The following is a 22319-nucleotide window of genomic DNA, read 5'->3' as shown; positions in this document are numbered from 1 at the left end:
TGTTTGACATTTGTAATTCACAAGCGCGCAAGGAATTCTCAGTAGTTACTAGGATAACTCCTCCTGGATCCACATGCTCTTAGAACATCAAAAACTCTCTCAACAGTGGATTTTCTAAGAGTAGAGTTCAGTATTTGTATGCATTTAACAAATCCTAGTTCTTTCTGATTCACCCAGACTTCTGGGCGCAGGGAACAGGAATTCTCTTGAGCTCCCAGGGCTATTTTAATATCCTAAATGACCTGGCACTTTTATTTTTAGAGCACCATTTCCATATCATACTTTAAAATGCATCTGATATCCAATAATCTTGTTCTTTGCTGTTAAAAATAAACTTGAAAATTATTTTTAAAATTGTGCTTTTGAATTTAATTGCTAATAAGTAATTTATTTACTGTGATTTCTCAGCATTCATGTGCATTCTTGAAAATTTCTGCAAAGTGAGAAAAACACTTAAATGTATTCATAAATGCATCAAATGTTTATTAATAATAAGAATAACAATGAATGAAGCTGACTTGACACATGTTGACATTTAATTAAACATTTGTTAATTTTGATTTTGCATTTTTCCCTTTGTGTTTTGGCCCCTTTTTTTCCTTTTATTTTCTTTTTATAGGGTTCTCAGACCTTTTCAAAAGCTCTCAGGTCTTAAGTACTATACTATCTAATGGATAAAATTGTGCAGCCAGTTAATCATCTTCTTATGTGGGTAGCCTCCCTTATACAATTCATAAAGCTAGATATTAAGTTGGATCATATGAAATTGCTGGTTTTTTTGTTGTGGTGGTTAAATATGACTGAATAGAGGCAATTTCACATGATTTAACCTAATACATCTTGGTTACAAATACAAAATGGTTTTTCCCTTGGAGACGTAGAGCTAAAGTGGAGAGCTAAGACTAATGAGCAGAGTGCTGTGCCTGTGGTGGGTGCCCGGTAGTTACTTGCCCAATGAATGCATGCCCGTGTCAACAAAATGACCAAACAAGACACAACTATGTAAACAAGAGAGAAAGCAAATGGCACAGACTCGTGGTAATGGAATTGGCAGAAGATATTAACCATACAAAGCACTTTGGTAATTACTTTAAAGTGTTTTTAACCAACATCCTCTTTTAAACTTAATTTTGTTTTGTTAGCAAGAGATTGGCATTGCCTGTGGGAGAAAGCAGTCCTGGCATATTTCAGCGCTGACGCTCCTTATTAGGGAATTAAAAAATGGAAACATCATAGAAGTTCAAGGAGGAAAAGAAGCATTGTGGATCTAAGAGAGAGGAGACTTCAGACATTGGCAGGATTTTCACGAAGCTTATTGCTTTTCATTTGGCAGCAAGAATTATCTCCAAGGGCAGGGTCTTAACTTGGAAGGTCCTGATGTTTTTCTTTCCATACAATCCCAGGGAAGCAACAGCTCTGTTTTTCTGGTCTGGCCATCCTAGAGAAAACAAAAGATTATCAAGTTTTAGTGATTGATAGGACTTCAACTTTGAGTTCATCCACCTATCCATTTATTCATTGCCTTATCCTGTTGCACCGCCATGTGCCAGATACTGTCTAGGTGCTGGGAATAGAATGAGGTTTAAGATATAAGACACATTTCCAAACTAGAGGGGATATTTGTCTTGTGTAGGGAGAGTAAATGCGATCAGTACTAGAAGAGCAGAGGGAAAAGTGTTCAGGGAGCATAGAGAGAGAACTGATTCCTATAGAAATTGGAGGAGATTTCACTAAAGAGATGTTAATTAGCCTGAGTCCAGAATAGAAATTTTCAACTCTGGGTGTAGATTAGAATAACCAGAGGATTAAAAAGAGAGAAAGAAAAGAGAAAAAGAACCATGCCCAGGCAGGATCCACGACAAAGGTTCTGGTTTTATTGACTTGAGATAATCTGTTTTGTTTTATTTTTGATTTTGTCCTTTTAAAAAAAATCTAACCAGGTAAATATAATGAGCAACTAGGGTGAGAACCACTGGTCTAGAAGGAGTAGAAACAGAGAAGGTGAATGAAGGAGAGTGAGGTTGAATTGGTTGAGGGAAGAGAAAGTCAGAGTGCATTCCACTTTAAGTAAATAGTACGTAAAAAGAAAGATGATGTGCTAAGGTTTTCAACCTCATGATGGGGGTAGGCCCAGTTTAAGTGGGAAGCTGAAACTGAACATTCTGAAGAAAATTGGATGCCTCTAAGAACTTCCTTAAGGGAAAGATTCAACAAGAAAGATTTCACATGGTCTAGTGTCTCAGCGAGGAACTGGTGGCCCATCATTGGTCAGGTACGACAAGTCAACCAGAAGATACTAGTGGCCTCAAAAATGCTATATATATAGAAGGAGAGAATTTGATTTCCATTATCCATGAAACACAGAATGTGGAACCTGAATCAAGAAATTTACATAAAAAACTGGGTGCAAATGGATGAAAACAGCAAGGCCTCCCAAGAAGTAAACTAACCCTAGAAATACCTTCACTACCCAGAGTCAACAGAGTTCCCACGGGAAAGAATTTCTGCTAAAGACCAATGCTGTGGTCTACTTACAAAAATTACTAAGTACTCAAGGAAGAAAAAATGCCACGAGAATGAGTAAGCAGACTAAACAGACAAAGAATTATAGTGCCGAAACTGTATATTCTGGAGCAATCTGAGAGGGACTTCCATATGAACATGCTTAACATATTCAAAGAGATAAAAGTAGGGGAAAAAAATCCAGTAGGCTAGGAAATAAAAATAACAGACTTGAGAAAGAACCAAATAGAAATTTTAGAAAAATAATTTTTTAAAAATTCTCAATAGATTGGTTAAAGGGTAGACTATATGTACCTGAAAAAACAGAACTGGAAAATTCGAAGTTAGAGCTGATGAAATCACAGAGAATGTTGCTGAATATTCCACGTAGAGAGAGATGGGTAGAAAACAGGGGTGCTGAGTGCCAACAGCAGGGAGTTTTGGAGCATGCAAATGCTTTTTGGAATAGAAATCATTAGAGCGACACTTTAGATAGATGAGATGTGAGCTAGAGGAGCATATATTTCTAAGTCAATTATCCCAATATTGAAGACAAATTCTACCATGCATATTGTTACCATATTGCTGAGTTTCTAAGTGTGTTTGCTGAGAGGGCAAAAGACATTCTTGTAATATTAAAATTTTTGTTGTAAGAGTTGAAATTATGATTGAATGATAAAACCGAGGCTGAGTCCTTATTTGAGGAAACTACATGATTGTCTCAGAAATTTTGTTGTAGAAAACTGTTCAATCAAAAATGTAAGCTATGATTTCTATAGGAAATTAACCTTACTAGTTAATCTTGTGATAATTAACACTTGAGCTAATCTCATTTATCTATTAGGATTCTACTTAATTCTACCAGAATGAAAGACTAAGCAGATCCTCTTAGTCTCAGAAATAAGGCTAAAGTCACTCTTCCTCGTAAAAAGCAAAATATGATTTCAGATGATTAGCTTAAAACTGCAGAATCTCAGTTTTCTGAAACACTAGTAAAGATAAAATCGCAAAATTAAAATTCAGTAAATATCATTCACGTAAATTTTAAAAACATCTAAAACAACATCGATTTATTTTTTGTACTTATATATTTAGTACAAGTACAAAAATATGGACTGGTGGGATGCACACTAACAATGAAAGTGATGTGTCTGAGGTGTGTGGGAGAGAGGAGTGGCACCCGGGCTTTGGAGGAAGAGGATGTAATGCAAAGTATCAGTAATTGTCTTTCTTATAAAGGGGCTCTGAAGTATTTAAGCATATGTATATGTATGCACACACACACATACACAGTCTGTGTACTATATATGGATATATAAAGTATATTTGGTATACATGTGTTTAGCATTTGTTAATTCTGGATGATGAGTAGCTGGATGTTTGTTATATTCTGTAAACTTTTCTCTTTATATGAACATTTTGATAATTTAAAAGTAATACAATCATTACAATTTAATATTTGCTTATAATTTTGTTTAAATATAAACATAGAAGTGTTAAAACTGCATGCTAAATGACACGTAAAAACTGATTTGTCCATTTTCACTATTCATCCCATTTTTATTCTCTGTTTACATAGATAATCTAGCTGTTTAGGACAAATTAATTCAAGAACTAGTTTTTAAATTAAATAATCCCAGAATGCACATTTTTGTTCTTAATAATTTCAAATAAGTTGTTCTCACCTTAAGAGATCTTTTTCTTTCCGGTTTCACAGGCAATTCCCTCAAATGCGATTGGGCAAGAGCACAAACATTGTCCGTCCATCTGAATCACTGTACCTCCATTTTGGCAAGGATGGCATTTTCTTACACTGAATTCATTGATATAATCTTCAATGGCTCTTTCCAAATTTTGTTTCTTTTGGTGTGCGTCTTTCATTTTCACTGGAATCAGATTATATATAGGAGACAGCTGCAAGAAAGCAAAACATTTAATTTGAGGTCTTTTTCTACTGATGGAACTTGTGGAACATCTTCACTTTATTTATTTATTGGTTCATTAATTCAACAAAGGTGTATTGAATGTTGTTGCCAGATATGATGTTAGCTTTTAAGACTGTACTAGAGATCTCATGAAGATCACATTATGCAGGTAAGAAGACTGATACTAAATAATCTTACAGACAAACTTAAAATGGAAACTTTGATAGTGCTACAAAGGACGGGTATACATGTTTCAAAATTGAGCAATCGTGGATTTAAACTTTTGGCAGGATAATTTATTGACATACTTATTGTGAGTTGTTTCTGCTGCCTTCTTCCCTCCTCCCCTCTTCCAGAAGGTAGCCAGGTGCTTGCCATCTCTTGTCTAAAAGGAGGTTTGTGTGCAAGGCCAGGTCCAGAATGCCCCTGAAGGCAAACTTTTTATTAGCTTTTTTCTCTAAAAGCCTAAATTCATTGAAACATTTTCGCTGGGAGGAGTGTGGGTAGAACGCCACGGAGGGAGGTATTCCTCCAGACCAGGGAAGGGGACAGAATGAGTATGTACTGCAAGTAGCAAGAAACCATAACTAAATCTTTAGCAGCTATTTTGGGAAGTCACAAGCCCTGTGGGCTGCCTCTAGGGAAGCTGGATATCAAGGACCAGGGCTCCAGTTCTATCAATGATTCTCATGCACCATCTTGGCATGGAAGGCTTGGAACCACTTGACTCCTAGTGAACAAGTGAGCTTGAACAACGAGGTTATCAGGGTGACCGCAACGGACTAAATTCTTACATGTATCATATCCCCATTTCCCAGAAAGAAGCATCAGGATTCTCATACTAATTTAGACAATGAGGAAAGATCTCCCTGAATCCCATCCAACACATAAATGAAGGATAAATTTTCCAGCAACTTGAAGGGGTGGGATCTCAAAGTCAAATTTAATTAGACTTAAAGAAAATGAAGTAAAATGATTTATTTTGCACACAAATTCCTGGAGCAAGATACATAGTTGCTAGAACTGAGTCAGGAAAGCTTGGAAAGGCTTTTCTAAGAAAATGACTATTAAACTGAGATTTGAAGGTGTTAAGGCAGAAAGAAGAGTATTTCAGTCATACAATGCAGAATTCAAAAAGTTTTTTAGTGGAGGGACCATAATACATTTAGAAAACTTGCCTCATATATCCTTGTAATTTAGATAAATTCAACTGTGTGACTATAAAGAACTGTTTGAGTAAATAAGTTGTTAGAAATCGAGGGCCTTTGGTAGAATAGCACTTTGAAATAAGAGACCACAAAATTTAAAAGAAATTGGAATCTAAGGACTCAAGAAAGAGGAGATAAAAATATACCACAAATTCCTGCAAAAGACAGGAACTTAATAACAATTAAATAATGTCAACTAATCCTTCTTCTGAGCATAATGAGAAAAGTTGGACCAAAATTAAAAATGTGCATGACAGCCCTGGAGAGCTAACCAGGTAATAAAGAATGACCAGGCTATGATCCGGGAGGAGATGGAAATTCATTGAGGTGAGCCTGGTATTTTTGGGCCACCAGTCCCCTTGACGCATTTCCTAATTCAGGAAGAGGCAGTCAAGAGGCTAAGAAGCAGAAGAGCACATTACTGGACTGGGGAAAAAAGGTGGGAATTCAGGGACAACAAAGGTAAACAAGTTGTGCTTTGGGTTCGACCCAAAGGCCTACAGCCCTAGAAGGAAGAAGGAACCAGAAGTGGGGGAAGCCTGGAAAAGACTGCGGCCTGGTTTGGATTAAAGTGATCCTGAATCATTAGTACCAGAGAAGCTTTCCAGATGTAAATAAATACTTTCTTTGGAGGAAAATAAAATCATGCCAGGCCTCGAGCTACTCCTCTAACAATTTTTTAAGTATAATATCCAGACCACAATAAAAATAGCCAGGTACAAGAGGAAACAAGGCAATATGAATCAGAACCGGTAGAAATAACAGAACCTAGAAACAGAGCTATATTTGAGTTATCAGATATAGACTTTAAAATAACTACATTTACATAAAAGACAAGATTGACAATTTTAGCAGAGAATTGGAAATTATTTTTAAAAATAGAAAGTTTGTAAAAATGAACAAATAGAAATAGTAGAACTTGGTATTGTAATACACATTTAATGGACTGGTTAAATAACAGATGTGAGACAGCTGAAGCAAAGTTAATGAATTGGAGTATATAGATTAGAAGAAAATATCGACAATGAAGCATGAAAAGATAAAGGTGGGGAAATATAGAAAGAGAGTAGGAAACACAAAAAATAGAATAAGAAGGTAAAAGATCCATATAATTTGAGTTCCAGAAGGAGAGAATATATAAGAGCAATATTTGAAGAGCTAATGGCTAAGAATATTACAAACCTGGTAAAAGACATCAAGATACCCCATTAATGAAAAGCAAGTTAAAAATTTTTCCCTTCGCACCCAGGCACATCAGAGTAAAATTGCTAAAAAACAAAGGCAATGGAGAAAATCTTAAAAGTAGCTTAGTAATTTGAAAGTAGACTGACATTTGGTTTCAAGAGATATAATCAATAATACAATATAAATTGTTCTGGGGCAACGAGATATTCATAAAGAAATTTTCAAAAAAAGGGACCTTCTAACTATTACCCCCCACAAAAAACAACTCAGGGTTGATTGCAGATCAAATGTAAAAGGAACACAATAAAGCTTCTGGAGGAGAATATATAGGAGAGTATCTTCAAGACTTGAGGTAGGGAAAGATTTTAAACTAGGACACAAAAGCACTACCTATAATGAAAAGGAACATACATTTGACTACATCAAAATAAAAAAAAACTCAACATCATAATTCTTGATATGATGCACTGAGAGGGACACACATCACTTCTGCGGTACCCAAAAATGCATAACCTCCCTCTACTAAATTGAGAGACACTTGACACAGTCCCTGGCTCATACTCATCAAAAGTGTCAAGGTCATGAAAGACAAGGAAAGTCTGAAGAACTGTCACAGATTGGAGAAGACAAAGGAGATGACAACTAAATGCAACGGGGGGTCCTGATTGGATCCTAGAACAGAAAAAAGGACATTAGGGGGAACACTGGTGAGATTTTTAAAAGGCCTATGGTTTAGTCAATGTCAATTTTCCGATTTTGCTAATTGTATTATGGTTAGGTGAGTTGTTAACATAAGGGGCTGCTGGGTGTAGGGTATTTGAGAGCTCTGTAGCATTTGTGCTATTTTACTGTGTGAACCATTTGTGCAGTTTTATAGTAAGTCTAAAATTATTTCAAAATAAAAAATAAAAAAGAGGACTTCTGTTATCAAAAAATACCATTAAAGGGTGCAACTCCCCAAGCGAGAGAAGACATTTACAACACTTTTAAGTGAGAATAGGCTCATCTCCAGAATATATCGAGAACTTCTACAAAGCCAACACAACTGTCCACCAGCGTAGCCCCTTATGAATTAGTATGTAGGATTCAGATTTCAACTATGTCATATTCATTTGGAAGAAAGAAACCTCTTACCAACGTTGCCACATTGGCACAAACAACATAAGCCTGTGGTGGAGTTATTTTGATTTTTAAGAAAAGAAGTTCATCTTATTTTAACTTTCAAAGGAAAGGCAAGGCCAGATAATCTAAGATACAGGAATAGAGGATCATGGGGAAAATACAGTTTGGACGAAATGCATAAACAGTGTTCAAAGAGATGAAGAGGAAGGAAATTCAATGGCAGCAGTTTCAGTGGCGCCTCAAACCCTGGAGTCAAAAGTCCCACAAGAAGACAGAGAGCAATTAAAATGTACTTAAGTTTTTCCGAAAAGCCACATCTTTTTCTGGTGAACTCTGGCCTTCTATTAAGTAAGAAAACAGTTTTAATTTTTCTCCTCTCCTGGCTAACTCTTTCTACCATTTGTAGATGCATTTTCAGTGTATGTAATCTATCATGAAACTTGCTAAAATACAAATGCATTGGCAATATAGTTTAATATAAAGTACATTTAGGTTTCTTACAGGCTTCCAAACTAGTTAAACTATGTGTACCAAATATAGTTTGTTGATAGAATGAGTGTTATTTTTATCTGTATACAAGAGAGTTAGGAATGATTTTCACTGTGTTGTTATCACTCTAATGACGGTACCACAGAGCTCTAGTACTACAGCTCTTTATTGTATTTTATTTTATTTTTTGTTTTTTTGAGGAAGGTTAGCCCTGAGCTAACATCTGCTGCCAATCCTCTTCTTTTTGCTGAGGAAGACTGACCCTGAGCTAATATCCGTGCCCATCTTCCTCTACTTTATATGTGGGATGCCTACCACAGCATGGCTTTTGCCAAGTGATGCCGCGTCCACACCTGGGATCGGAACAGGCTAACATGGGGCCGTGGAGAAGCGGAAAGTGTGAACTTATCGCTGCTCCACAGGGCTGGCCCCTACAGCTCTTTAAAATACTGATACTCTTTAACATCTGGTGCATCACTGCTCAGAGTTGCACAATATAACAAAAATGGTAGTTTACTTAGTCCATTATTACCAAAGTTGCTGAAGAAAGAGCTTAATATATCTTGACATGTGGGTGGATAAGTTGAGGGAAAAGAGAAACAGGGAACTGAGAATGGAAAGGCAAGATGAAGGCAAAAGCAACACAAAGCACAAAATTCACACCAGGAAGACCCAGCCAGTTGGGTCACAAATTTGGTTATGTTGTCTAGTGCATTGAGTAAGACAACTGAATTTAGTGATCTCATGAGTATGAGAAAAACTGGATTCCAAAGAGAAACAAAATGATCCTTGAAACTGAGATTAAAGAGTAATCTCTCCCATGGGGCCTCATAAAGGAGATGTTGCACTAGGTAACATCCTTTTCATAAATAAAGCAGGGAGTTACACAACTTTGTTTTTTATAACGCCAAAACCAGACTTCGCAGGAAGCGAATATGGTCTATACTAGCTGTACCAATCTCTGCTGCTATTGTTCTGGAGGAAATCATAAACTTTATACCTCTCAGGCAATCATTAATAAATGTAATTTCTCTTAGCTGACGTTTTTATAGCTAGTTTATAGCAGTAAGCTTAAGAAAGAAACCAAAGTTCAGCTATTCTGTTGAGATAAAATGTGGAACCGTTTGTGTTAACATTCAGGCAAGCTGGAAAGAGAATCAATCTACTTCCAGGGAAGTTGAAGCCTATGACAAAAGTAAATACTCAGTGAAAGGCCCAGCCTACCTCCTCTGCATGGAGAGGGCTGAGGGAAACTTCCTCCAGCCAACACATTCCTCAAGAAGCAGTTTGGGGTCTGCTGAAGCTCACAGACAAGGACAGAATCAAAGCCACAGGGTTCTCCTGAATGGAGCATGGCCATAATTACTTTAGTATGGGAAAAAATATATTTATATATTATATCGTATCATTATCTTTCATTTATATTATACTATATCAAATATGATGTATGGAAAAAATATATCCAAGTGTTTTACTTAGAAAATCCCAGTAATATATTTATACAGCCTTTAATTTAGAGTAATATAATCCAGGGCACCCCAGTGGCATAGTGGTTGGGTTCATGCGCCCTGCTTTGGTGGCCTGGGGTTTGCAGGTTCGGATCCCGGATGCGGACCTAGCACTGCTCACCAAGCCACGGTGTGGCGGCATCCCACATAACGTAGAGGAAAATTGGCACAGATGTTAGCTCAGCAACGATCTTCCTCACACACACACACACACAGAGTAATAAAACTTCACTGTGTTTCCTCCAAGATAAACTGTTTGCAACATAAATACCTAGATAATTGAATTAATTTGCTACAGAGGATTAAATATAAAGCAGTTAATAGTTTAGTGTGGGTGGGGAGCAGTGTTACCAATTCTTTAAATAATTAGATAGTAGGGTCAATTATTTTAATATTAAGACCATCCCTACTGTTTGAGTATGTCATCCACAAACAATAGAATGATTCGACTCACCAAAGAATGAATTAGTGATCAGAGATTGTATAATTACCTCATGAAAACAGCTTCCCATTAACCAAAGGATCACTTCTACTGAATTTATGAGAGTAAAACAACTTGGAATTTATTTTGAGGTCAAACTATACTATATTTCCTATCTCTTTAGAGATTTAAAAGCTACACAAAGTCAATAAAAAATGTCATGTTTCATCATTTTTCTGAACTTTATCTACAAGAAGATAAATTTAAAAAATGGTTCATGGAGCCAGCCCAGAGGTACAGTAGTTAAGTTTGGAGGTTCCGCTTTGGCGAGCGAGGATTTGCCAATTCAGATTCCACGTGTGGACCTATGCACCAATTGTCAAGGCATGTGGTGGCAGGCATCCCGCATATAAAGTAGAGAAAGGTGGGCACAGATGTTAGCTCAGGGCCAGTCTTCCTCAGCAAAAAGAGGAGGATTGGTGGCAGATGTTAGCTCAGGGCTAATCTTCCTCAAAAAAAAAAAAAAAAAGGTTCATGGTGAACTATCTATAGTTGTCATTTTCTTATGTAGAACATTGATATGAAATGCCCAGGCTTCCAATGGATGAAGAAAGAAACTTATATAGCTATTTTAGATGGAATGACTACTAATCTAAGAATCTCGAGGTCAATATTTGCCCTTAAAAATAGGAAAACTATATTTTGCATCCAGCCAGTAGGAGTGTATGAGTGGACTGATGAAGGTCTTTGAAGACTTCTAGTAAATTTAGTAGTAAATATTTAGCAGATGATTTATTTACTCGAGTTTTTTAAAAATCAGCTCTAGAATATGCTAGACCATTACTGAGACCTTCTCAGAGAAGAATCTTGGATTCACTCAAGGACAGTGGAACTTCCTTTGTAGAGATGAGAAGACAAGCCACTTTGGGTGTCCATCTGGATGGAAATATCCACTTAAATCAATTCCTTCCTTATTTAAGACCTTTTGACATAGATTTATTTCAGAGTTCAAGACAATGAATTTAAATATGATTAAAATCTAATAAAATAAAAGAGGTCTCTTCTGATTTTAATTTTATATATGGAAATGCTAATTTAGCAAACTTTTTCTCCCTCTTTGTCCTACTTTTGGGGCAAATATTTGAAGTCTCATAGATTTATGTGCACATCCATGAATGGCTAAATTTCTGTAACCTAAAGGGAGAGTAGACTACAATATTCTGGCGTCTGAGTGCCCTTCCCATGAATGAGGTAGTTTTGGTGGCTTCACTCACTTTACAAAGACAATAAAATAGAATGAAGGAACAAAATTTTCCAATAATAAGTCCTATCAAAATGGCAACATGTCCGTAACTCAAGTTAATAAAACTGAAAAGAATTTCCAGACCATAAGAATTACTCACCCTTGGTCTTATTTTCTGAGACCTTATGAACTTGCCTTCCCCAAGGGCTCTTAATACAGTCATGTGTAGCCTAACAATGTTTTGGTCAACAATGAACTGCATATATGACAGTGGTCCTATGAGGTTAGTACCATATACCTAGGTGTGTAGTAGGTTATACCATCTAGGTTTGTGTAGGTACACTCCATGATGTTCGCACAATGATGAATCACCTAACGATGCATTTCTCAGAATGTGTCCCCCTCATCAAGCAACTCATGCCTGTAGATCCAACTCTTCTGGGTTGGAAGTGGTAGTGTAATGGAAGGCAAGGGATTATTAAATTCTCCAAATAAGCATGGAGCCCTGGAGAATTTAATGGTGCAGAAATCAGAAAATGTTACACATCTAGTGAGAGACGGAGACTCAAACTCAAGCAGGCTGACCTTTCTTCTGTGCAGTGCTTCCCTCCAGGGATGAGAGAGGAGTGCATTTGAAAGTGCACATCTCTTTCAGATGACGTTAACTGTTCATCTGAACCAACAGGGACATTTAATAAGAAAATGACAAACTCTTCTATTTGAAAATAAACATTTCTTACTCTTTGACTTATGAGCACTGGAGCGTCATTTAAGGAAGAGGCCCAATTTACAAAGTCAGTCACATTAACCGTCTTGGCTCCTTTGAGAAGCTTCTCTTTCAGTTCAAACGCATATTTTCTGGTTCCTCCTCTTATGAGTGAAATAACATCATCTATGAGGCTACCATCCATGATGTTTACTGAGGAGAGAAAGAAGATACATTGAGGTATGTATAGTTCTGTGATATTTGATAAACATTTATTGAATTCCTTTTGTAAAGTGTATTCTACTATATTTATTCAATTTTAATTATAGATGTTACTTATGTAAGTTTTTCACCCAAATCTCCAAGGGCAATTTTTATTAGTAGCCAATTGTAGACTTCAATCTTTTAAAAAAAATAGTACGATAATTGAGATACATTGATAATTCAAAGTTTATGACCATGTACATGTACACATAGGAACCAAACATGACTTTTGGATGTTCTATATATTTTTAGTTATATACTTAACTTCATAATCATATTTTGTATAGGTTTGCTTTAAACTATTTTAATATTGTAGAAAATCAAAAAGTACAAAAAAGAATAAAGTGAAAAGCAAAATTTCTTTCTACCCCAAATTCCTATCCGTCTCTCCCTCATTCTCTCCAGACTAAACTAGTTTTAAGAAACTTTTGTGAATCTTTTAGAGTTGTGAATTTTTTGAACTGGAAAGGAATTTCAAGATGATTTTTGTTTATCCTTCCTTATTTTCATGGATGTGAAAACTGAGGCTCAGAGAGGTGGAGTGACTAGCCCAAGATTCCACAGTTAGCTTAAGGGCCAAATATTGAAATTATGACATTTGGTGGCAAGTGCAGTTTTCTTTTCACTTCATTAGTGGTTTCCAATCATGGCCACATGTCAGTGGTTGGTATGTTTTTTAAAATATCAAGCTTTCCTTTCTTCTGCCTCCCCACTACTAGTTGACCCTTTAACAAAGTCTCAAGCATTTGTATTTCTAAAAATGCTCTTAGCTATTTCTGATTAGAGTAAAAATTGAGAACTCTGGCATCACCTCAGGCTTGTAAATCTGCTAAAGATTAACAACAGAAGCAATATTTATATTTTTAAAAAGTTATGCACTGCTTTTTTTTTTTGGAGGAAGATTAGCCCTGAGCTAACTACTGCCAGTCCTTCTCTTTTTGCTGAGGAAGCCTGGCTCTGAGCTAACATCGTGCCCATCTTCCTCTACTTTATATGTGGGACACCTGCCACAGCATGGTGTGCCAAGCGGTGCCATGTCCGCACCCGGGATCCGAACCGGCGAACCCCGGGCCGCCAAGAAGCGGAACGTGCAAATTTAACCACTGCGCCACAGGGCCGGCCCCTCCCTTCTGTTTTTAACCTCATAAGTGAGGCCATACTTACCAATTTCCTTCTCATTCCTCTTTAAACAATCATTTTTATCAATCTTTGCTGTGACTTCATATTTATCCTTCAGAGATAAGTCCAGATTAAACCCAAGGCATCTCTGTATGTCCCTCAGTTCAACACCTGTTTAATGTATTTAGTTGAAAATAATTAGATAATGTTTATTGACATCATAAGTAAATTCCAATTTTGCTATTTTTTAAGAGACATACTTACTTGGATTCCTAGACATTATTACCCAACTCAAATGCATTGCGGTCATATTGTCCCTGTTTTGTCTCCCTGTTAGAATTTACTGGCCTCTTTTGGACTTTGCTTGTTAACTTAATGGCAAAGGACATACAAATTTACCCCTTGTTTAAAAGGTCATGGGTCAGAGGAGGGTGGTTATCGTAAAATCCTTTACCTCTAATACCGTAGAAGGGAGACAATAATGTCTAACACGTATTGAATACTTACTTAGCATATGCCCAGCATCATTCTAATCATTTTGTATGTGTTAACTAATTTAACCCTCGCATTGACCTTTTGAGGTAAGTTCTATTATTATCCTCATTTTATGAATGAGGATACAGAATTACAGAGCAGTTAAGTAACCTGCTGATGGTACTCAGTTAGTAATGAGCCAGGTTGGTATTTGAACCCAGAGCCGTCTGGCTATTTGGCACTTCTCTGCACTGACTTTATAATTTGGTCATGGAATGCATCATCTCCTGATCCTCTTTGGAGGACTCAGTTTGTCATTAAGGTAGGTAGTTCATTGCTTTGTACAGGTGGCTTGTGTATAGGACAACTTTGTTTCAGTCCTATGAATGCTATTTAGTAGACATCTGTCTTGGAAGCTGATTCATTGTGGTGCGTGGATGCTCCTGTTATTAGAAAGAAAAATCCTAATGTCTACTCAAGTATATAGTTTATTGTCTATTTCCCTGATTTAAGAGAAGGAATGATTCCTTTATTTTAAGAGTATACTGCCCAGGCCTCAGCTCATTGACCACGTCAGTTTTTGCTCTTAGTTTTCATTTTGGATCACATGTGTGCGCACACACACACACACACAAATATGTGGTTGTTTGTCCTGGAAGCCAAAATGCTTTATGAAAAAGAAAAGGGAGAAGTTTTCCCACTTCTCCCACTCCCACTGTGGGAGAAGTTAATCCCTGTGGTCCACGGTGAGATTTAGAAGCAGAGATTTGTGGGCATTTAGGCATTCGTTCATTCAACAAATATTTTTTGTGCACCCACAATTAGTGAGAACTTGAGAAGTATCAGGTGACATTTCCCATGGTCAAGGAAGGAGAAGGATAAAAATGGAAGACAATGCTAGAAATCCAAAGTACTACATTTCCAACCTTAACCTAAGAAGGATTACTCCGATTCTGAGGATGAGGATGAAAATACCTAAGAGACTCCAAAGAGGTAAGATTCTCTGCCTCAGCTGTGGAACTTTCCAAGTCCAGACAGAGTCTGGACATCCCAAACTGAGATGGAGGACATGGCTTGGTCCTCAGGTATTGCCACTGGAGAAGTAAGAAAGATGACTTCCTCTTCAAGGACACCAGGATTGACCTAAGGATCCTTGTCTACTAAGGCTAGAAGGTAAATAGATTTAAGTGGGTAGCTCTGAGTTGTCCAAGCTCTAACATATAAGTCTCCTCCCTAAAAGGAAATTTAGAACATTTCCCTTCCAATACTGAAGAATACTTGGGAAGATAATTGTCATACATATAACTGAATCAGTCTACTGATGAAAAGATAGATTACATAAATTATGTCCTTTGTACTTTCTTTCACCTTTTAAATAGTATTTCACAGAAAGCAGCATCACCAAATAACATTAAAGTGCAATACAATACGACTTTGTGCATTTCTCAGTCGTGCTGCCGAGTTTATGCATGACTAAATCATCTTGCTTGAGGTGGAACTCAATTTGCTGTTCGATAGGGTTTTAGATGCCAGTGGTCACGGAGAGAGTTCTCTCAAAGAAGCAGCTTACACGACTCTATTCTAAAGTTTTTAACCACTGAAAGAGGTTAGCAATAGGAATAATTGTAGGTTAAAGCAGCATTAGAAGTAAGAACTTTATCTCTAGGTATACCTTTCTGGTCCATGGATGCTTTATCCAAAACATATATTAGTTCATAGAGGCCTCCTAGAGACCCAGAGCTACTGTAGTGGGTGCCATAGGTTTCCAAAAATGCAAAATATTCTCCCTTTTCATAGGCAGTTGGCAGAGCTTTTATATCATCCAAGAAAGTTGTTGTCAGAACGACATCCCGACTTCTCATCACAAATTTTCCCAGTTGAATTACTCCTTTCACATGCAGAAACATTTTTTCCTTTGTTGTAGAGCAGAAGAAAAATATAAGTTTTATCACCATTACTTCAAGTTAAAAAATCACAAAATTTAGAGTTTCCATGGGCAATAAATTTTTTAGTAATGACCGTAAGATACCACTGCAACCCCCCAGAATGGCCAACTTAAAATATTATCAAGGCCAACTGTTGATGAAGATGCGCAGCAACTGGAACTCTTGTACGCTGCTCGTAGGAGTGTAAATTGGTATAACCCCTTTGGAGAACGGTTAGGCGGTTTCTTATAAGAATAAACATCCATCCATCCTATAGCCAGCAATTCCACTTTACTTATTTACCTAAGATCAGTGAAAAGAGAGTCCACAAAAAAACCTGTACAAGATTTTTATAGCAGCTTTTGTCAGAAGAGCTTAAAATTGGAAACAATGCAAATGCCCATCAACAGGGGAATTGATAAACTGTAGTATATTTACGCAAAGGAATACTAGTTAGCTACAGAAAATCCTAAACTACTGATTGATACATGCAACAACATAAATAAATCTCAAAAATATGATGCTGAGTGAAAAAAAGAGACACAAAAGAGTATATACTGTATGACTGCATTTATATGAAGTTCTAGAACAGGTAGAACTAAGCTATGCTTAGAGAAATCTAGTCAGCTACCTTTCAGGCTGTAGAGAATTGACTGCAAAGGGCATCATGGAATTTTCTTGAGGTCATGGAAATGTTCTGTACCTTATTTGAGGAGGTCGTTGAACAGGTGAATACAGTAGTCAAAACTCATGGAACTATATGCTTAAAATTTTTGCATTTATTGCATGTAAATTATACCTCACTAAGTTGATTTAAAAATGCTGACAGTGGAAGGAAATGTAGACATTAAATATGAGGCCCAACCTTCTTATTTTGCAGATGAGAAAACTCAGATCCAAAGGTATCAAGTTATTTGCCTCAAATCACACAAATCGTCTGTGGCAGCAATTTGAACTAAAAACCGACATCTTGGGTTTCCCCCTTCTTCCACTATGTCCTCTCAATCTTTGGTCACAGAGAGAGGACAGACAATATTTTAAGACATGGATCTCAAGTCAGCCCAAACAGCTCAACAGTTAAATGTTCTCAGAGATGATGGCTTAAATTTCCAGGAAAATACTGGGGCAGAGACGAACTATGAGCTTCCATGCCAGAGTCTCTCCTAGCCAAAACTAAACGAAATTGACACCCGTGATTTTGTAGGTGGTTCTTTTGAGGTTCTCTTGCTGTAGTTGTGGTTAGCACATGTTGATTGCATGGGAGTTTAAAACACTTTATTATTTTTTTAAGGGTACATCCTAGCAGATATGAACATCACACCAAACTTTCTGTGTTTTAGAAGCACAACCGTTCACACTGCAGACTTAACTTCAGATGATAGTGGATGATTCAGTCTCTAACAAAAGTCTTAAAGGAACTTACTCCGTATATAATGTCATATGAGTTCCCTGTCTGATGAATTGCCTAATAATTTTCAATGGAGTCTCAAAGGTGTACAAAACATACTTGGATTCCTTTTCATTGTTGTTAAAATTAGGAGGAATATCTTATCAGAAAGATGATATGTTCTTTGGCTCAGCTCATTTTAGAAGTAGATCTTAGATCATTCCCATCTATATATACTGTTGTTTCTTCCATTTTAAAGGAATAAAAGAAATCTCTTGGCCTCACTTGTCTGACCATTTGCTACTCATTTCTTTGCCCTCATTAAAAGCAAAATTCCTTTAAAGAGTTTTCTATACTGGCTGTTTCCAATTCCTCTCCCCATTTTCTCTTAAATCTAATCCAGTTATACTGCTGCCTTCACTACTCCAACAAAGCTTCTCATGTCAAGGTCACCAGTGAACTTCATAATGTTAACGCCAGTGGTTGCTTCTTGGTCCTCATCTTCTTTGACATATTAGCACATTTCACACAGTTCATCACTGATTTCTCCTTGATAGAGTTCCTTTTCTTGTCTTCTAAGGCAGTTCTTCTCAAAGAATCAAGTGCAAACAAAATCACCTAGAGAATCTTGTTAAAACCAAATTCTGATTCAATAGGTCTAGGGTAGAGTCTGAGGTTCTAGCTTCCCAGAGATGTTGTTGCTGCTGGACCATGGACCACACTTTGAGTAGCGAGGTTCTAGGCCATTACATTGCCTTGCTTTACATTATATTATATTACATTACATTACGCTTGCTTTCCTTTGCTTGTTCCTCCTCTTTCCCCAAACCTCTTGCTACTCAAGTTCCTTGAGTTAAGTCTTTGATCTTTCTCTCTTTTCTATCTACATTAACTCTGTTAGTTGTCTCACAAAACCTTATGACTTTAAGCATCATCTATGTATCAACAACTCCCAAATTTATAGCTCAAACTCAGACCTCTTTCCCAAACTCTGGACTCATAACACCAATTTCCTACTTGATGTCTCCATTTTAATGACTGATAGACATCTCAGACTTCCTCTAAGACTTAACTACTGGTCTTTTTCTCCAAACCTGCTGTACTTGAACTTTTCTCCATCTCACTTGATAGCAACTCCATCTTTCCAATAGCTCAGGCCAAAAACCTTGGAGTCATGTTTGACTTTGTACTTGTCCTGTAGAAACTACTATCATCTCTCACTTGGCTTCCTACAACAGTTTTTAACAAATCTTTTTGCTTCTGTTCTCAACTCTCGTAATCTCTTCTCAGCAGAGTACCCAGAGTAATCATTTAAAATATATTAGGGTATGTTAATCTTCTATTCAAAACGTTCCAATGACCTCCCATGTCACTCAGAGAAAAAGCCAAACTCTTAGAATGGGCTGTGAGGCTCTTAATGATCTGGTTCAAGGTAACCTGTCTAACCTTTTCTCCTTCTGGTTCACTTATATGTCATCCCAAATATAACTATTTGGCTATGTCTTCTCCTTCAAATCTTTGCTCAAATCTCAGCTCCTTAATGAAGCCTACCTTGAATCAAGGAGTAATTTTGACTCTCAAGTCTTATTATTTAAGAATATATTTCATAAGGCAATAGCTGGCATAGATATTGATTTCTCTGATGGATCTGAGCAAAGTAAATTGAAAATCTTCTGGAAAGGATTCACCATTCTGGATGCCATTGAGAACATTTGTGATCCATGGGAAGAGGTCAAAATATCAACATTAACAGGAGTTTGGAAGAAGTTGATTCCAAACCTCATGGATGACTTTGAGGGGTTCAAGACTTCAGTGGAGGAAGTAACTGTAGATGTGGTGGAAACAGCAAGAGAATACGAATTAGAAGTGGAGCCTGAGGATGTGACTGAATTGCTGAAATCTCATGATAAAACTTTAACGGATGAGGATTTTCTTTTTATGGATGACTAAAGAAAGTGGTTTCCTTGGGCCGGCCTGGTGATGCAGCAGTTAAGTTCCCATGTTCTGCTTTGGTGGCCCAGGGACCAGGGTTCACTGGTTCAGATCCTGGGTGTGGACCTATGCAACTCTCATCAAATCATGCTGTGGCAGGCATCCCATATATAAAGTAGAGGAAGATGGGCACGGATATTAGCTCAGGGCTAGTCTTCCTCGGCAAAAAGAAGAGGACTGGTGGCAGATGTTAGCTCAGGGCTAATCTTCCTCAAAAAAAAAATGTATTAAAAAAATAAAAATAAATCTGAAAAAAAAAAAGTGATTTCCTGAGATGGAATCCAGTCCTGGTGAAGATGCTGTGAAGATTGTTGAAGCAACAAAAAAGGAGATCTATTTCTTCTAAATGCTTAAACTTAAAAAAGGGGGGTTGGTTAGTTTGAAAATATCCTGTTATAGTCTCTATATTAAGTGTTTGGCCTTACCTTCTTAGAAGAATATGACAAGAACAGTTGGTAAGTTTCATTTTTGGAGTATGCAAATCGAAATATTCTATTTTCTGAGGAGTCTGTTCCATTACAGGATTCTTCAGGTTCCTGTTTACACTTTTTTGCTTCAGTAGGTGTAAATTTTAGTGTGAAATCTGCATTAAAATGTGACCTCCTCTCTTCGATGACACTCCTGAATGCTTGAATCTGTTGTTCATAATGTTCAATTCTAAAATTTTTATCAGCTTTGGTCTAGAAGAGAATGACAAAGTGTTGAAAATGATATACAAGAAGCCACCCAAAATAGACACAGAAAGAAACAAAAATCAAGCAGCTATTTGAAAGGTGGTAGAGCAAAGGAATTAAGAGCAAAGGCACTGGAGTGAGATGGCTGGGCTCCAAATACAGATTCCATGACTTGGAGGACATTACACATTAACCTCCTAGTGTCTTGTCTGATTCCTAGCCTGTAAATGGGGATGCTCAGCATATTTATCCCGAAGGTTGCTATAAAGATTCAATGAAATAATGCATATGAAGGGCTTGCAATACAGCAAACTTTCAAAAGTTAATACATTAATAATTAAAAGCAAGTTTTGAAACAGATGCACAATGTACTACCATTTGTGTAAAAAAAAGAAAGGAAAAAAGAAATGATAAAGCTAACCCTTATTGAAGGCTTATGGTCCAGGCACTGTCTTGAATATTTTACATATGTTGATTAACTTAAGTAGAAAGGCAAGGACTTGAACCTGAATTGCCTCTTAACCTTTGTACTCTACTGCCTTTAAAAAAATAGACAGGGGCCAGCCCGGTGGTGGAGTGGTTAGGTTCACATGCTCCGATTTGGCAGCCTGGGTTTTGTGGGTTCAGATCCTAGGTGTGGACCTACATGTGGCTCATGAAGCCATGCTGTGGTAGTGCCCCACATACAAAATAGAGGAAGAGTAGTACAGATGTTAGCTCAGGGTCAATCTTTGTTTTGCGAATTTTTTTTAGACAAACCACAGAGAGTGTTTGTCTTTGAGAAGGAGAACTGTGAAATGGGAATCTCGAGTGGCGGGGAGGCTTGCTTTTGCTTGCATAGTCTTTTGTGCTGTTTAGACTTTTTGAATATTTTTTTTACTGCATTTATTTCTTCATTAAAAAAACCTGAACAGCCTACTTAAAAATTAAAACTTTCAATTAAAGCATTTTTTGCTAACTTGGCTATTGTTAGGTATCAGTGAAAGGGGTGTTAATTTCAATGGTTCAGCTCTTTTTCCAGAGGTCCTCTGAAATAGGTTATAACTCTCGTCTAGGGAGGAGACACCCAGCTCTTCAGTTAGTGGCATAGACTGGGTTCAGTAGCATACGCTGGGGAATTGTTCTGCACAGGGGATGCTGTGGTCTGAATGTTTATGTCCTCCCCCAAATGCATATGTTATAATCCTAATGCCCAATGAGATAGTATTAGGAGGTGGGCCATTTGGGAGGAGCCTTCATGAATGAGATTAGTGATCTTAGAAAAGTGACCCCACAGAGCTCCCTAGCCCCTTCCCCCATGTGAGGACACAACAAGAAGTCTGGGACCTGGAAGAGGTCCTCACCTGACCATGCTGGCACTCTGAGCTCAGACTTCCAGCCTCCTGAACTAGGAGAAATAAATTTCTGTTGTTTCTAAGCTATTAAGTCTCTGGTATTTTGTTATAGCAACCTGCACAGACTAAGACAGGGAACCTAAAGTTATCATCAAACGGGAAAGACTAAAACACGTATAATTTTCTTTAGAGCAAAGCATGCTTGGAAAAGTGCTCGATGTAAAGGAGAAGAGTAACCTAACCATGTCACTTCCCAGCTTAAAATCGCTCAAAGTCTTTCCTTCGCCTTTAAGGTAAAATCTAAACTAGACTTCTTCCGAGTTAATCTCTTCCTGACTGTACTCCAGCCCTCTGGCCACCTTTCTATTTCCACAGCCCATGCTTCTTTCCACCACGGGGACCTTTTGTGCTGCTTTTACTTTCTGGAATGTTCTTTAACAACCCCCCTCCCATTCTCCCACAACACAAACATTATACACGCTCACACACATACACATTGTCTCACACACATACTATATCCTCTGGCCTGGTCAATTCCTACTCCTATTTCAAGTCTTAGCTTAAACATCACTTCCTCAGGGAGGACTTTCCTGATCCCACAGATTAACAAATCCATTTTGTATAAGCTCTCCTGGCTCCTCTTTTAAAATAAAACAAAATGAAAAACACTTCCCTTATATAATTGCTTATTTAATAGACCTTCAGACGGTAAGCTCCAAAAAGTCAGGGACCATGTCTGTCTTACCAACCTGCCACTATAGCCTCACCACTTACTAAAGTACCTGGCACATAGTAGATGCTAATAAAAATTTATTAAATTTAATATGCAGATCCAATATAG

General features: G+C 37.3%; 1 protein-coding gene across 3 annotated transcripts in view; it reads right to left on the bottom strand.

The window, feature by feature from the left end:
• Positions 1–458: 458 nt before the first annotated feature.
• The window catches only part of C9 (complement C9), a 46012-nt gene continuing 24151 nt past the window's right edge, over positions 459–22319 (bottom strand). For 2 of the 3 annotated variants that reach the window (XM_070245823.1, XM_070245824.1), the window contains exons 7-12: positions 19896–20150; positions 15839–16079; positions 13738–13863; positions 12344–12522; positions 4188–4416; positions 459–1438 (exon numbers count right to left, since the gene is read on the bottom strand). In XM_070245823.1, coding sequence (XP_070101924.1) covers positions 4189–4416; positions 12344–12522; positions 13738–13863; positions 15839–16079; positions 19896–20150 — 1029 coding nt within the window. In that variant the 3' untranslated portion in view covers positions 459–1438; position 4188. The remainder of the gene's footprint in view (positions 1439–4187; positions 4417–12343; positions 12523–13737; positions 13864–15838; positions 16080–19895; positions 20151–22319) is intronic. The other variant, NM_001081950.2, reaches the window with a different exon arrangement.

This window comes from Equus caballus, chromosome 21, assembly GCF_041296265.1.
Source record: "Equus caballus isolate H_3958 breed thoroughbred chromosome 21, TB-T2T, whole genome shotgun sequence".
NCBI lineage: Eukaryota > Metazoa > Chordata > Mammalia > Perissodactyla > Equidae > Equus > Equus caballus.
The sequence above is the reverse complement of the archived record's forward strand: the minus strand, read 5'-3'. Positions and strand labels throughout refer to the sequence as shown.